This window comes from Mercenaria mercenaria, chromosome 9 (genome assembly GCF_021730395.1).
Source record: "Mercenaria mercenaria strain notata chromosome 9, MADL_Memer_1, whole genome shotgun sequence".
In the NCBI taxonomy this organism is placed as follows: Eukaryota; Metazoa; Mollusca; class Bivalvia; order Venerida; family Veneridae; genus Mercenaria; species Mercenaria mercenaria.
Genome location: NC_069369.1, coordinates 47,460,158 through 47,478,701, shown reverse-complemented (window position 1 = coordinate 47,478,701; position 18,544 = coordinate 47,460,158). Strand labels below are relative to the sequence as shown.

Sequence of the window (18,544 nt, the reverse complement as noted above, 5' to 3'; positions counted from 1 at the left end):
AAATATCTAAGCTCTAGGCCTTCTGGTTTATTTTTAGAAAACTTTTGAAGATTTTCCTATGTAAAGTCAAGTGACCCCTAGGGCGGGGTCAATTTTGACCCCCGGGTCATAATTTGAACAACTTTAGTAGAGGTCCAATAGGCAATGCTACATGTCAAATATCTAAGCTCTAGGGCTTCTGGTTTTTGAGAAGAAGATTTTTTAAATATTTTCCTATGTAAAATCAAGTGACCCCTGGGGCGGGGTCAATTTTGACCCCGGGGCCATGATTTGAACAAATTTTGTAGAGGTCCACTAGGCAATGCTACATGTGAAATATCTAAGCTCTAGGCCTTCTGGTTTATTTTTAGAAATTTTTTGAAGATTTTCCTATGTAAAATCAAGTGACCCCTGGGGCGGGGTCAATTTTGACCCCGGGGTCATGATTTGAACAATTTTAGTAGAGGTCCACTAGGCAATGCTACATGTCAAATATCTAAGCTCTAAGGCTTCTGGTTTTTGAGAAGAAGATTTTTTAAGATTTTCTTATGTAAAATCAAGTGACCCCTGGGGCGGGGTCAATTTTGACCCCGGGGTCATGATTTGAACAAACTTGGTAGAGGTCCACTAGGCAATGCTTCACACCAAATATCTAAGCTCTAGGGCTTCTGGTTTTTGAGAAGAAGATTTTTAAAGTTTTTTCCTTTCGGTTGCCATGGCAACCAGTGTTCTGCATGGAATTCAATTCTTTGAACAATTTTGAAAGGGGGCCATCAAAGGAACATCCCTGTGAAGTTTCATCAAAATTGGCCTGTTGGTTTAGGAGGAGATGTTGTTTAAAGGAAAGTGTGGACGGACGTACAACGGACGGACGTACAACGGACGGACGGACGGACGGACGCCGGACGGTGAGCGATCACAATACCTCACCCTGAGCACTTTGTGCTCAGGTGAGCTAAAAAGGGCAGGGTTCTGCCTAAAAGGGGCAGGGTGCTCTTTTAGACGTGAAAGTTACCATAGCAGTACCGGTAGTTGAATTTCTAGATGTCTATAGTTAATATGTGTTCCATTTATGTTTATTGCACACTTAAAAGAAATGTCACAGAATAAAGTGGTAAATCTTCCCAAAACCAGTAACATAGTTTACAAACACATTTCACTTACTTTATAGTTTAGGTTAAACCATTCAAGCCTTTCTCTTAAAAAATGTCACCAAGAATGTCAACTAGTGAAGGGCCTTAATATAAGCTTAATCTTGAAACCAAGATCATGTTGTAAACAACATAGCAAAAGGCATACTCTTTATCAATAAGTTTTAACACTTCGCTGATTCTCATTACCTGTGTGCACTCGCCGTTATGTTATGTGCTGATAAAAAAATCGTTGAGGCATGACAACAGGGAAATTGGCGGGATTTAGCAGAAGATCAAAGGCAAGAGGGCACATTTTTTAAGGGCAGCGTGGCGGCAGTAAAAAAGGGCAGGGCGGGGCGCCCCGCTGCGTCGCTCTAGAAATAACACTAACCATGGTATAGAACTTCATTATAAACCCTGGGAGAATATATGTAAGTGGCCCAGCACCTCTGACTGCAGAGCATCAAAAAGGATATTCTGAGGACACTGGGTTCTAGTCAATGTCTAGCTGCACATTTCCTCCCAAAGTTTATAATGAAGTTTTATATCATGACACAACTGTTATCCAACCTTCAGTAACAGCACTTACAATTCTCTTCCTTCCCCTACAATTGCTAATCTTTTACTTTCAGAGTCCCATGCAATATCCTTTATAGTTCCACCAAGGACAGGGTACTCGTACTTTACAAGATGTTCAGCTTGAGTAGTATCCCAGATAAGTACTTTCCCTGATGAATCTACAAATACACAAAATTTCATGCCATCTATCAATGAATATTACAAATTATTTCATAGTCATTTCTGGATTTTAAAGTGATGGTCTGGCCAATAGATACTGGAAATTCAAAAACAAAAGCAATGAACAATAAACAAGAGGGCCATGATGGCCCTATATCGCTCACCTGTTATCATTGCACTTGAGGACAAGAAGGTCCTAAGAAAAAATATCTAAGTCCAAAGGACAGGAACAACAAAGGGAAGAAATTTAACCAAAAAGAAAAGAAAAATCTTACAAGGTATAGATATGTTAAAATACACCTAATAATTGGAGGTACCATCCATGTTGTACCACAGAAAACTGGTCTCATGTTTTCCCTATGGCCAATAATAAAAAAGTTACTAAAAATAAGCTATTTATAGTAAAGTAAAAGGGAAGTAATTAAAAAACAAGAGCTGTCTCCATAGGATGACACATGCCCCTGATGGCACTTTGAATGAATAGTTATGGCCGATGTTAGAGTTTAGGACCTTTGACCTACAGAGCTGGGTCTTGTGCGCAACACGTTGTCTTACTGTGTCACACATTCATGCATAGTTATTTTAAAATCCATGCATGAATGACAAAGATATGGACCGGACATGCCCATCAATGCACTATCATGAAAAATGACCTTAAACGTCTAAGTGTGACCTTGACCTTTGAGCTACGGACCTGAGTCTTGCGTGTGACACGTCGTCTAACTGTGGTACACATTCATGCCAAGTTATTTGAAAATCAATCCATCGATGACAAAGATATGGACCGGACACGCCCATCAATGCACTATCCTTTAACGTCTAAGTGTGACCTTGACCTTTGAGCTATGAACCTGGATCTTGCGCATGACACGTCGTCTTACTGTGGTACACATTCATGCCAAGTTATTTGAAAATCCATCCATCGATGGCAAAGATTTGGGCCGGACACGCCCATCAATGAATTATCCTTTAACGTCTAAGTGTGACCATGACCTTTGAGCTACGGACCTGGGTCTTGCGCGCGACACGTCGTCTTACTGTGGTACACATTTATGCCAAGTTATTTGAAAATCCATCCATCCATGACAAAGATATGGACCGGACACGCCCATCAATGCACTATCCTTTAATGTCTAAGTGTGACCTTGATGTTTGAGCTACGGACCTGGGTCTTGCGTGCAACACGTCGTCTTACTGTGGTACACATTCATGCCAAGTTATTTGAAAATCCATCCATCGATGACAAAGATATGGACCGGACACGCCCATCAATGCACTATCCTTTAATGTCTAAGTGTGACCTTGACCTTTGAGCTACGGACCTGGGTCTTGCTATGGACCGGACATGAAAATTGCAGACAGACCGACAGACTAAATATTGTAAGTGGACAAAAGAAGGATCTGCCAAATAAATCTGTTGACATAAATGATACTTCAGATCAGTATCTTCAGTAGTTATGGAGATATAACAATTCTAATTTGAAATAAAGGGAGGTAATTTGAAATAAAATCAGTCCACAGTTATCTACCCTGATTGCCTCAGTCCAACTAATAACAATAATGAAATTTCAAATAAGTGCTGTAAGTACTTACTGATATAAATCCATTTTGATTCCAATCAGGGGAGGTAATCAGATATAAACTAACTCTGGAGCCTATGATTGGATCTGATTTGTCATGGAATCCAAGATTTATTGTTGTTGAAGATATTTTGGAAGTTTGTATCAAATAAAACCATAAATGAAGTCTCTATATGACTGCAAAAGCCAAAATAGCCAATTTTGGACCTTTAAGGGGCCATAACTCTAGAACCCATGATGGAATCTGGCCAGTTGAAGAAAAGAAGCAAGATCTTGTGGTGATACAAGTTTTGTGCAAGTTTGGTTAAAATCAAATCACAAATGAAGTTGCTATTGTGCAGACAAGGTCAAAATAGCTAATTCTGGCCCTTTCAGGGGCCATAACTCTGGAACCCATTATGGGATCTGGCCGGTTCAAGAAAGGGACTGAGATCTTATGGTGACACAAGTTTTGTGCAAGTTTGATTAAATTCAAATCATAAATAGAGCTGCTATTGTGCAGACAAGGTCAAAATAGCTAATTCTGGCCCTTTCAGGGGCCATAACTCTGGAATCCATAAAGGAATCTCGCCAGTTCATGAAAGAAACCGAGATCTTATGGTGACACAAGTTGTGTGCAAGTTTGATTAAAATAAAATCATAAATGAAGCTGCTATTGTGCAGACAAGGTCAAAATAGCTAATTCTGGCCCTTTCAGGGGCCATAACTCTGGAACCCATAATGGAATCTGGCCAGTTCAAGAAAGAAACCAAGAACTTATGGTGATACAAGTTGTGTGCCAGTTTGGCAAAAATCAAATCATAAATAAAGCTGCTATTGTGCAGAATCAGTCCATAGTTATCTACCCTGATTGGCTCAGTCCAACTAAAGACAATAATGAAATTTCAAACGAGTCCTATAAGTACTTACTGATATAATTCCATTTTGACTACAATCAGGGGAGGTAATCAGATATAAAATAACTCTGGAACCTACAATTGGATCTGATTTGTCATGGATTCCAAGATTTATTGTTGTTGAAGATATTTTGGAAGTTTGTATCAAATAAAACCATAAATGAAGTCTCTATATGGCTGCAAAAGCCAAAATAGCCAATTTTGGACCTTTAAGGGGCCATAACTCTGGAACCAATGATGGAATCTAGCCAGTTCAAGATAGGACCCAAGATCTTGTGGTGATACAAGTTGTGTGCAAGTTTGGTTAAAATCAAATCATAAATGAAGTTGCTATTGTGCAGACAAGGTCAAAATAGCTAATTTTGGCCCTTTCAGGGGCCATAACTCTGGAACCAATTATGGGATCTGGCCGGTTCAACAAAGGAACTAAGATCTTATGGCAACACAAGTTTTGTGCAAGTTTGATTAAATTCAAATCATAAATGAAGCTGCTATTGTGCAGACAAGGTCAAAATAGCTAATTCTGGCCCTTTCAGGGGCCATAACTCTGGAACCTATAACGGAATCTCGCCAGTTCAAGAAAGGAACGAAGGTCTTATAGTGATACAAGTTGTGTGCAAGTTTGATTAAAATAAAATCATAAATGAAACCACTATCGAGCAGACAAGAAATTGTTGACGGACGCACGGACGGACGACGGGTGATCATGTGACAGGTGAGCTAAAAGTAAAATCATAAATGAAACCACTATCGTGCAGACAAGAAATTGTTGACAAACGGACGCACGGACGGACGGACTGACGACGGACGAAGGGTGATCACAAAAGCTCACCTTGTCACTATGTGACAGGTGAGCTAAAAATATATACTGGTAGTCTAAATCAATGTGATTAAAACTATCACCTCTCTTCCCCACCTCACCTTCACTCAGCTAATGGCCTAAATCAATGTGTTTGAAACTATCCAGTCCCTTCCTCACCCACCCTTCACTAAGCTAATGGTTGAAATCAATGATATAAATACTATCCCCTCCCTTCCCTACCCACCCAATTTCAGCTTATCTAAATCAATGTAATCAAAACTATCTCAACCAAAAACACCCAATAATGGCTTCACTCAACATGCATCAAATTATTATTACAATCAAGGTAATAAAAGCTAAGCTACAAATAATAAGTGCTTGTTTGACATTGTTGTATAGTTGATAAGCTTACCTAGACCTATAGTGTTCCTAAAACTTGTCCATTCCAACACTGGCTAATACTCTGTAGAGTTAACTCGTAACTAATCAATATACAGACAGAAGTTAATGAAGAACTTCAGAGATATTGTCTTTGGTCAAACTGCCTAAGAGAACATTTTCCTCACATGAGAGTTTGTACTCACCGATGTAGGACAAAATCCACCCCACCCCACTCTGACAAATCCCCTGCCTCCTTGTCAATTTGACCAAGGAGGCCAAAGTCCCCCTTTGATTTTGTTGAATAAAAACTTTAAAATTTAACCTAGATAAAAAAAAATGAAAAACTTACAATTTTACTGATGATAAGTAACGATTGTAAGGTTCCCTTCCAATCACAAAGTAAAAAATTAGGTATAATTGTTAAAAAAGGAAAGGGGGTTTCGTCCACCTTTGTGTGTGTGTGTGTGTGTGTTTGGGTTTAACGTCTTTTTCAACAATTTTTCAGTCATATAAACGATGGTGTCTAGCAGTGAGCACAATGCCCAACTTTATAGTGCTGCCTTACTGAAATATCTTGATGTACTCACATGACATAATATGCCACCAAGTCACATTATACTGACACTGGACTGACCAGTCCTAGCACTATCCTCTTATTGCTGAACACAAAGCGAGGAAGCTACTAGTACAATTTTTTATGTCTTTGGTATGACGCAGCCAGGGATCAAATCCACGACCTCCTGAACTCAAAGCGGGCGCTCTACCACTAGGCTACCATGGTGGTTCATCCGCCTTTGTCAAATCAAACAGGGGAGAGGGGGATTTTGTCTGTATTTCTGAACTCACAACTTCACTACTGACAGTCTTGTGCTCTACCTACTGAGTAAACTAGGCAGACCCTTCAACTGAGATATCAAAGCATACCTCCAGAGGCAATGTAGAATCTAGAAGGTGCATACTTGGCCACATTCGGCGCTGCTGCATGATCTGCATACACATCGCACTTCGAAGGGTCCTGAAATGTGAACAGCATATTAACCTTTGCCCTCCTAAATTTCTAAAATGGACTAGTCCATCATTCAATTTGGGCAGTACCACTTACCATTCAAAAGGATGTTCATGGAAAATTTACTGACTGAATAGCGAACAGTGCAGACCATGATCTGAGCCAGCAAAGGCAAAACTACTTGCTGCCAACAGGCTAAAGGTTAATAAACAGCTATATTTTAAATTCATTCTTTAATTCTTGTTGTAACTTTTAAACACTGTAATGAATGAGTTATCATTTATAACAGTTCTTTCACTCTAACATTGTTCTTTTTTTTAAATAGCAAAGCAAGGTGAATATGACCTTTATAAGTTAATTTAATGTAAATGTTTCTGTGTTATCTAACCCTCAAGAAGCAATATCATGGAAGTATCAAAACAACAATCCCAGCTGATTTTTGAACATTTTTTTTATTTTTATTTTTTATTTTGACCTCCAGATTGTATGACAACAAAAAAAAGAGAAATTTTAAGGTATCAGGAAATTATGCTATACATGTATTTCTTAAGACGGCTTTGGAAGTAGTGACTGACAGATTATATGTTATGGAAATGCATGCTGTCAAACTTTAGTAGATTTAACTATTTTTTCCATTCAAATCCGAAAACAGTTTGTGAAAGAAGATATTTAGCCAAAATCTGAAATAATCCAGTCCCATTAATACAGTAAATTCATTCAAAATTTGAAGGGCATGAAATTTCGAGGTTTGGCAAAAAACTGAGCTAAATCTTTTGAATTTCAACATTTGAAGATTAAGTGAATGGGAATTTCTTTTTTCTAAGTTGGGATTTAATTTCATGGATTTAACACAACACACACGAATAGAGAAACTCACAGTATAATAAACATACTATAAAGGAACATTCTCTATATGACAAAATGATTGAACAAGGTTGAGGGGACCAAAGTCCAAAGTAAATAGGATTATATAAAGTATAGGCAGTGGCTAGGGTTCCGGTAACCAGTACTTTATGGCTGTCTCGAGGTCTGGTAACCAGTATGTGTACTGAAAATGGTATTTGCAGAGAAAAGACCATCATTTATCTATCAAAAACAGATGATTTAAACAAGAGGACCATGATGGTCCTGAATCGCTCACCTCTTCCCACATGACCCAGTTTCGAGTATGATGTCATTTTTTCTATTATTTGACATAGTGACCTAGTTTTTGAGCTCATGTGACCCAGTTTTGAACTTGACCTAGATATTATCAAGATAAAAATTCTGACTAATTTTCATGAAGATCCATTGAAAAATATGGTCTCTAGAGAGGTCACAAGGTTTTTCTATTATTTGACCTAGTTTTCGAAGGTACGTGACCCTGTTTTGAATTTTATCCAGATATCATCAAGGTGAACATTCTCACTAATTTTCATGCAGATCTCATGAAAAATATGGCCTCTAGAGAGGTCACAAGGTTTTTCTATTTTTATACCTACTGACCTAGTTTTTGATGGCACGTGACCCAGTTTCGAAACTGACATAGATATCATCAAGGTGAACATTCAGATCAATTTTCATGAAGATCCATTGAAAAAAATGGCCTCTAGAGTGGTCAAAAGGTTTTTCTATTTTTAGACCTACTGACCTAGTTTTTGACCGCAGTTGACCCAGTTTCAAATTTGAACTAGATATCATCAAGATGAACATTCAGACCAACTTCCATACAGATCCCATGAAAAGTATGGCCTCTAGAGAGGTTACAAGTTTTTTTTTATTATTTGACCTACTGACCTAGTTTTTTATGGCACGTGACCCAGTTTCAAATCTGACCTAGATATCATCAAGATGAACAATCTGACTAATTTTTATGGAGATCCATTCACAAGTATGGCCTCTAGAGAGGTCACAAGGTTTTTCTATTTTTAGACCTACTGACCTAGTTTTTGACCGCACATGACCCTGTTTCGAACTTGTCCTAGATATCATCAAGATGAACATTCAGACCAATTTTCATACAGATCCCATGAAAAATATAGCCTTTAGAGAGGTCACAAGGTTTTTCTATTATTTGACCTACTGACCTAGTTTTTGACGACACGTGACCCACTTTCGAACTTGACCTAGATATCATCAAGATGAACATTCAGACCACTTTTCATACAGATCCCATGAAAAATATGGCCTCTAGAGAGGTCACAAGCTTTTTATATTATTTGACCTACTGACCTAGTTTTTGAAGGCACGTGACCCACTTTCGAACTTGACCTAGATATCATCAAGGTAAACATTCAGACCAACTTTCATGAAGATCTCATGAAATATATGGCCTCTAGAGAGGTCACAAGGTTTTTCTATTTTTAGACCTACTGACCTAGTTTTTGACCGCACGTGACCCAGTTTCGAACTTGACCTAGATATCATCAAGATGAACATTCAGACCAACTTTCATACAGATCCCATGAAAAATATGACCTTTAGAGAGGTCACAAGGTTTTTCTATTATTTGACCTACTGACCTAGTTTTTGATGGCACGTGACCCAGTTTCGAACTTGACCTAGAAATCATCAAGGTGAACATTCTGACCAATTTTCATGAAGATCTTGTGAAATATATGGCCTCTAGAGAGGTCACAAGGTTTTTCTATTTTTAGACCTACTGACCTAGTTTTTGATGGCACGTGACCCAGTTTCGAACTTGACCTAGAAATCATCAAGGTGAACATTCTGACCAATTTTCATGAAGATCTTGTGAAATATATGGCCTCTAGAGAGGTCACAAGGTTTTTCTATTTTTAGACCTACTGACCTAGTTTTTGATGGCACGTGACCCAGTTTCGAACTTGACCTAGATATCATCAAGATGAACATCTTGACCAACTTTCATAAAGATCCCATGAAAAATGTGACCTCTAGAGTGGTCACAAGCAAAAGTTTACGGACGGACGGACGCACGCACGGACGACGGACGACGGACACCGCGCGATCACAAAAGCTCACCTTGTCACTTTGTGACAGGTGAGCTAAAAATTGCACTCGTTTATTTTTGTGGTTTTAAATATATAGCATCTGACAGGATACGGAAGTATCTATAACCCTTTTATCTCACGAAAAACATGATAGCAATTTGTATTCTCTTTTTAGCTACCTTCTGCAAATGCAGGAATGGTGAAATCTATGTTTATATAATTTGTATTGTAAAGTTAAAATTAGCATGAAAATTGACAATTACACTAAACTATTCTACATGTTGCTTATACTTTATATAGTTTAATTATGTCTTAACATTTTATTATTAGCCGTTCACAAGTAGATCAGGGGCGTCGGCAGGTGTTTGATATTGGGGCCGCGAGGTCATCCCGCTCCCGTAAGGGGGGTAAGGCACAGACACTTGGGGCTTGGACCTCCACACACCCCATTCTCTTCTGCCCCTGGTTAAGTTTAGCCAATATATTTTAGCATTTCACCATGTATTAAACATACGTGACGATCATAAAACGCATTTTGTAACATTTCAGCGCGTTTTTAAAAAATGTATTTTTACCATCAATGCTCTCAGAACTACAAGATATGCAACATCGCACGAACAATGGGAACACTTGCTTGCGCTGGACCCTCGCTTTGTGTAGCACATGTCATAAACCGGGAACCAAAATTGTTACTCTTACGGCTATGTTAAACCAGATCATCACTTCTTTATGTAAACAAACCTCGTGTAACATGTGCTGAAGCGATAATCCAGTATAATGCAGTCGAAACGGTATCAATTTTGGTACCCGGCAATGGTATGCGCAGTTCAAAGCAGGGATCTATTCGCAAGGAAGTATTCCATAGAATTTAGAAAGACTGATTTATATTATATATTGATTTCTCGTCGGAATACAAATGACAGTTGTCGGGACCGGTGTCATTTGACAGAATGGTAACAGATCTGACGATTGATACCAGTGATTCATTGGTAGGAGTTCATTTAAACGTTTAACTGACTATTGTTTCCCTAGTGTCTGTGAGATGTTTCATATCTTGTAATACTGAGAGCATTGATGGCAAAAATGCATTTTTTAAAAACACGCTGAAATGTTACAAAATGCGTTTTATGATCGTCACCTATGCTCAATACATGGTAAAATGCTAAAATATATTGGCTAGACTTAACCAGGGGCGGAGGAGAATGGGGTGTGTGGAGGTCCGAACCCCAAGTGTCTGTGGGGTAAGGGGGACCTCCCCCTGAATTTTTTTTTAAACTAGACCATAAATGGTGAGTTCTGGTGCATTTTAAGGGTACTGAATTGCAGCTCAAGTCTCCAGTATTTTCTTACTATTTACATGACTATAAGCAAAATAAAGTTTAATAAACACTTATCAGAATTAATAATGTATAACGCAATACAAAGAATGCATGTATGTTTTTTTTTTGTATTTAATGTATAGAACAATAATCATTCATGTTACATTCATTTCTTATTTTTGTTTGAAATATCATTTTTTGAGTAACACAGTAACACACTAATCTGGACAGTGTGTATTGTTTAACGCGAAGCAAAATTTAATATACTGTACAAAATATTGGGTCCGCGGACCTGCGACTCCAACTTATTAATTTACAAAAAATCATTTTTTGGCAAATTATTGGAGCCACGGTCGCGGCCCCTGCGCCCCACTTCCGACGCCCCTGTAGATGGGTATACACATCATATATACTGTACCAAACTCATAATTATTTGACTTACCATTAAAAAAACTGAGTGTCTTTTCCTAAAAGAACTTTTAAGGCGAGGTTTTAAGTACCATAACTGAATTAAACCTTCAGTGATTAAAATTCTACACAGAAACCCTCCTAGAACAAGTACATGAACTGGCAGCAAATTTCTGCAACTGAAGCAAGCAATATAATGGTAATGGTATTTACTTACATTAATATCTTTGATGTAGACATTGTTTGTATTGCAATACAGAAAATTTTCTCCCTTTGGATCCCCACCAAGAACTATGGCCTTCCCTCTTGTTGTCCTAGGCAAAGAAGCAAATGTGCACTCTGAAACAAGAAAGTTAAATGAACAAGTGATCCAAAATACCTAGAGATCTATCTATGTAAACAACACCTCTGAAGAGCAAATACCTCCCTTCAAAGACAAATATTTCTTTATTTACCCTTACCCTGCTATTTGGATTTTTGGACAGTACCAATTGACTGTTAAAAGGGGTGCTTACCAAAAAGATACTGACTGAATGGCGAACAGTGCAGATCTTGATAAGACTGCACAGATATGCAGGCTGATCATGATCTACACTGGTCACAAAGGCAGAATCAATCGTGTCAAGCATGATAAGATTTAAGTTCAGCTTCCAACAGAGTAAAGCACCTTGCAAATACCACTTGCCTTGCATAACTGGCCACTCAGCCTTCCTTTAAAAAGGATTCAAGAACAAGGTATCAACTATTCAGCTTCCAACAAAGTATAGCCCCTGCAAGCTGCATGCTCTATATAAACTGGTCACTGTAGCCTGCAAATTTACATTTTCGCTAATGTTGTCCTTTTAAGAAGAACTAGAGCTATCACTTAAGGTGATGAATGTACCCCCCGCATGCACTGACACAGTACATTGCAATTTGACGCACACAAGATTGCATTATTATGTGGACTGTATGTATATAGACTGTATGTATAAGTACAGTAACAAAAAACAAAGTCCCATAACTATGCAGAATATTAATCTAAAAGAATGTAACATGCACCATGCACAACTAGGGTTGGTACTGATCACTTGTGCAAAGTTTCATTAAATTGTGCGTAAGGGTTTGGTAGATTAGGCACGCACAAGATTGCATATGCAGACTGTATGTACATAGTATGTTAACATGAAACAAAGTCCCATAACTCTGCAAATTTTTTTTGTGAAAGAACCTAACATGCCCCAGGCACAACTACTGTTGTTACTGATCACTTGTGTGAAGTTTCATTAAATTGTGTCAAGGGGATGAGGAGAGATGGTGCGCACAAGATTGTGTCTATGTTTATAGTATAGTAACAAAAAAACAAAGTCCCATAACTCTACAATTTTTTTTTCTAAAAGAACCTAACATGCCCCATGCACAACTACTGTCAGTACTGATCACTTGTGTGAAGTTTCATTAAATTGTGTGCAAGGGTTTGGAAGATTAGGCACACAAGAGATTGTGTCTATGTATATAGTATAGTAACAAAAAAACAAAGTCCCATAACTCTGCAAATTTTTTTTCTAAAAGAACCTAACATGCCCTATGCACAACTACTGTTGGTACTGATCACTTGTGTGAGGTTTCATTAAATTCTGTCAAGGGGATAAGGAGATTGGTGCGCACAAGATTGCGTCTACGGACAGACGGCCAGACGGACAGACAGACAGACGGACAGACAGACAACCTGAAACCAGTATACCCCCCCCCCCCTTACAACTTTGTTGTCGGGGGGTACAATAATGTCCAGTATAGGACTCAAACCAATGACCCCCCTGCTTGCAAGTCAGGTGCTCTAATTTTTAACCTTTTCTTCTGAAACGTAAATATCCGAGGAACACCAAATAAATAAAGAGGAATGAAACTGGCACAAAATAGATTAGACAAAGTGATCTTAAATTATGCTGTTACAAACCATTTAAAACTAGAGCTTTCTCTAAAGGTGATGAATGTACCCCCCGCATGCACTGACACAGTACCGTACATTGAATTTGACACACACAAGACTGCATAATTATGTGGACTGTATGTATACAGTATAGTAACAAAAAACAAAGTCCCATAACTATGCAGAATATTTATCTAAAAGAATGTAACATGCACCATGCACAACTAGGGTTGGTACTGATCACTTGTGTGAAGTTTCATTAAATTGTGTGGAAGGGTTTGGTAGATTAGGCACGCACAAGATTGCATATGCAGGCTGTATGTACATAGTATGTTAACAAGAAACAAAGTCCCATAACTCTGCAATTTTTGTCGCTGAAAGAACCTAACATGCCCCATGCACAACTACTGTTGTTACTGATCAGTTGTGTGAAGTTTCATTAAATTGTGTCAAGGGGATGAGGAGAGATGGTGCGCACAAGATTGTGTCTATGTATATAGTATAGTAACAAAAAAACAAAGTCCCATAACTCTGCAAAAAAATTTTCTGAAAGAACCTAACATGCCCCATGCACAACTACTGTTGTTACTGATCAGTTGTGTGAAGTTTCATTAAATTGTGTCAAGGGGATGAGGAGAGATGGTGCGCACAAGATTGTGTCTATGTATATAGTATAGTAACAAAAAAACAAAGTCCCATAACTCTGCAAATTTTTTTTCTAAAAGAACCTAACATGCCCCATGCACAACTACTGTTGGTACTGATCACTTGTGTGAAGTTTCATTAAATTCTGTCAAGGGGATAAGGAGAGATGGTGCGCACAAGATTGCGTCTACGGACAGACGGACAGACAGACAGACGGACAGACAGACAGACAACCTGAAACCAGTATACCCCCCCTTACAACTTTGTTGTCGGGGGGTACAATAATAATTAGGGTATTTATGTTTTTTGAACGTTTGGTGACCATAATGAGATACAAGGGAATGTTTCACGTTTACAGTTACTTCCACTTGTGTCCATTTATTGATTATAAAATAAGTTGTTACATCATGTGCCAATTAATTATTGTTAAATAACAAAATAAATGGGTGAATTAATCCACATGGAACAGTACATGTATATTCATTTGGAGTTCCTCGGATAATTACATTTCAGAAGAAACGATAATTAATTGTGTGAATGTTTAGGTATCTGTAAACCATTAAGATTCAAGTTTTAGTTGAATATTGATTAAATCTTATTTTATATTACATTTTCTACCAAACTTAGTCAAAATAATTTGACTGTCAGATTATGGAGGATAAATCACAGTATGTGCAGTCATGTAAAGTTATTGGTTTTATCTCTTGCGCACACTGCTGGGTAGAAGCGGTAAATGTTAATCTTGTACATTACATACATAGGTTTAAATCACCAGAAAATTTGTAATTTTGGAAATTATTTGATAATTTTTCACATAAATCAACGAGGAATTGAATCCCCGTTTGATACATGTAAGTTTTGTTTGAATTTATCTCATATTCGCAACAAAATGAGCATTTAAATCCAAATTGGCAGTGATGACAATTTCATCGGAAATTTCCACCACGATTTTGGTATTTCGAGTGTTTGATGCAAGTGGAGATATTATTGCCCATAGGAAAAATAACTTGGTATTTCCTAGGATCACATCAAATTAGTTGGACTACACTTGATAATAATAATAATAATAATAAATTCTTTATTTAAAGAGGGTAAAACTCATTAAGTTTCATACATAACATACAAATCCTATTTTCAATGAGGCCCTCTAACAAACACAAAACCAATTACACATACACTTACATAAACTTTAAGGTACTTCCGCCATCTTGAATTTAGAGTGACCTTCATTTGAGGTGTGAAAATATAGTGAAAAAAAGCTTTCAAATGCAGCTGTTCCAGAGTACAAAAACAGCTCAGTTTGCAAGATCTGAAGTAAAAGTAGCTGTATAAAAAGTAAAACTAAAATTTGGAAATAAACAAAGAAGATATTTTACCTGTATTTTTCCAAATTTTTGGTTAGATTTATAAATCCTTTCAAAATACTTTATTAAAAATTCATGAATGGCAAAAGTTAGTTCAAAGTATCAATTAGTGCATAGGAGAATTGTCTTACCGAATAGAACTAAACTTAGTACAAAATCTGTTTTCAAATCTGACCACCTTATGTATTAAAACAAAAATAAATCTGTACATATTGCTATTTTCAGCATACATAAAAGTAGTGCAATGTGCGGACAATGATTTTTCTATGTATGGTGTACCATACTGCCTAAAATTGTAAGAGAAGTCTCAGACAATGTGAACAAGATTTGCAACGATCCAAAATTTTAAAGAATTGCGTGTTTACCTGTACGATTCTTTGTTTTTAGGTATTATATTTATGATTTTGTTAAGTATCAGTCAGCATGTTTTTATCTAATTTCTCGAAGAAATTATATAAACAGCTTGGAAACATGACACTACGTTCGTACTCATCCGTACTCCAATATAACTCGAATGTAAAAATATTATTCTTGAAGTTGTGATCGAGTCCACCAAATTATGAACTGATATGAAAAATTATCGGTAATTTTATATTGTAATAATGAGAGAGAAAAAATCGCTTAAAAACCTTCAGGATGTGCTTTTGATAGTGATGTTTATTTCCGGGACCTGGAGTCGGATATTTAAAACATGTTTACCGTTTCCAAGAACAACTGGAATGGTAAGTAAAAATGTACCGGAATCATGAAGTCAATACATATGAAAACAATACATAAATCGTCGTGAAATATATTTTTATGCAAGAATAGCGACCTTCGGTCACGGTCACAAACAATCCCGCGGGCTTCTGCAGACGTTAATACACACACAAAAAGCGTGTATTATCCCTACAATAAATATGTATTGAAATTCCGGCATAGAAATGGACACTGACTTTACATTAGTAGTCACTGCGGTGTTGACAGCGGAAGCAGCGGTCCAGTACTAAGACTGTCTACAAAACCAAGGACAACGACTTCTTTATCTGAAAATTACGAACATTGGGATCAGTGTTCAGTATACACCTGAAAATAATAGACTTGCTATTTGCCGAGTGCACACTTGTTTTCTATCATCGTTAATATAAATTAGACTAGTAGATATTCGTACATATGCATAATCTCATAAACACTTCTTTATTGTATGTTCTCTGAAATTAACAAAAAAACTGGCACAGCTGAGGCAACATAAATTCAGTTTATTTACCACGAGGTTCAAAATGCACGGGAGTCTCGTGATAGTACATGCCTTTAATTTCACATGGTTAAAGTGTAAACAAATAGTTAACTTTGCTTCGTTTTATTTCTCACGGAAAAGATCGGATGGTTTTTGATATTGGAATAATTTTAGAACATATATACATTTAAAGTTGAAAGTTGATCGTTTTCTACAGGATGTAAAACTGAAACAAGTAAGCACTTTTACTTTTTCAGCAATGTCCCTCAGGTGAACTTTGACACTGTTTACAAAGAGAAACCAGTTTTGTGTCATCCTGAAATGCGTTGTTCGGCTGAAACGTATAGTTCCCTGAAAAGTTCTAAAATGGTTTATTTTGGGGATTTTTGTTTTATTTATGTATTCAACACAATGTGCAATATTTCCAGTTTTTGAAAATGATTGAAATTGAACTTTATTTTAGAAAAAGTTCCGATCTTTCAATAATATTTTGCCAGCGGATGCTTACACATTTTAAGTGAAACGCCTTTCTTGTCCAAAGGTGGTGTGTAAAGCGAAAAACTATCATTACACATTGCGTTTATTCTTTAAATGTAAAGGATCGGTAACAGATTAAGGAGATCGGGCAGTGCGTAACTGTACTAAATGGATATCTCTAACCATGAATAAGGAGGCATATATATTTCAGTATGGAAATCTCAGGTAAAAGAACAATCATATATTTAATTCCTTGAAATAAACATGGCGGCGAAATATTTTAGAAAAACTGTGCACGTGTTTTGCGCATTAGAATGTTTAACGATATTTTCTTGAAAAAGTAACGCTCGTGTGCACTATTTTGGCATTTCTTTGATTTGAAAATAAATATTTTATAGCAATTTAGGTTGCATACGATACCGAAATTTTGCACCAAAAATGTTCACTCATTTTCATCCAAAGCACTGTGGAGATAGGGTTCAGCGTAGCTTTCATGCTCGCAAGTTTACCTACAGATATATCGTTTCAACTTTTATCATATATTTTTTGTGTCCTTGCATTTCGAAAGCTGTTTCGAGGATTCTGATTTTTCACATGAATTTCTAATTTCAATTTGTGGAAGTACCTTAACTAACAAACCTTCACTTGTTTTTTATGACATATTCTATATCTGGTACACATATCACCTTGTACAAATAATAAGTGGAACACTTTGGCTTAAAGTGGTACACAATGTACCTGATATAAATAAACAGAAAGTGGAACACCTCTGTGGTCGAAAATAACGGAGGACGAATTTCAATATACGGTTTGTAACAATATATGATAGATCAAATATGTATGCCTATCTTTAAAAGCCATGAATATATTCAGATCGGCAAATGTCGTTTTTGTTTCGATACAAACCTGTAAACTTTGCAAAGAATTGAAATAATTCGAGTTTTAAGAATAAGGATTTCCTACTTCCGGTTTACTAACAGTTCCTTTTACCTTGGTACGAATCAGCCAGTTTACTCGTCATTCTATACTAAATAAACAGCTGTGCAAAAGAGTAAGCTACTTACTTAAATCTATCGGACCAGGCATGTTTCTTGCTGCAAATTAACTATTAAAACCCAAAAGAGTTCCGCCGGTCTATAAACACGGAAGTAAACTTCTACTGCGCTTGCGCGACATTGAAAGACCATATATGGACAATCTACTTTCGTTTCGCAATCTACCTGCCGTATATAGCCATAAAGGTGAATGATTATCAAGAAAATATTACACGAGTTACCATAAACATGGCCTGACTAATGACAATTTAATTATTGTACGCATCATTTCTAATTTTAAAATTTTTAAGTCACAAAACAAGGGCGCTCAGGGCGATAAGAATTATACGCACGGGAAAGGTGAGTGACTATCTTCCGTCGCGACCGAATCAAGCAGGCAGGCGGAGGGGTCTTCATTGCAATTAGAAACTGTATCACAGCCCAAGAAATGCCCGAACTTCAGTCCGAGTGTGAGGACCTTTGGGTAAAGTTAGACCTGGTAGGTACCCAGCAAACACCTGACGTCGTACCGACGTTGGTTAGACGTGGGATTTTGGTCGCGACGTCGGCGACCTGAATCCAACGTCTAACCAACGTCATATCCACGACGTCTAATAGACGTCAGACTTAGACGTCTAGAAGACGTTGGAATTAGGTTGGTTAGAAAGTCTGATAAATGTTCTTAGTTATAAAACTAACTGGTATA

General features: G+C 37.2%; 1 protein-coding gene across 1 annotated transcript in view; it reads right to left on the bottom strand.

Annotated features, from left to right (window-relative positions):
• Positions 1–18,003, bottom strand: part of LOC123547053 (WD repeat-containing protein 1-like) — a 56,083-nt gene extending 38,080 nt beyond the window's left edge. The window contains exons 1-4 of the mRNA XM_045333816.2: positions 17,869–18,003; positions 11,411–11,532; positions 6,434–6,524; positions 1,702–1,849 (exon numbers count right to left, since the gene is read on the bottom strand). Of these exons, the coding sequence (XP_045189751.1) occupies positions 1,702–1,849; positions 6,434–6,524; positions 11,411–11,532; positions 17,869–17,890 (383 nt within the window). The 5' untranslated portion in view covers positions 17,891–18,003. The remainder of the gene's footprint in view (positions 1–1,701; positions 1,850–6,433; positions 6,525–11,410; positions 11,533–17,868) is intronic.
• Between the last annotated feature and the right edge of the window lie 541 nt (positions 18,004–18,544).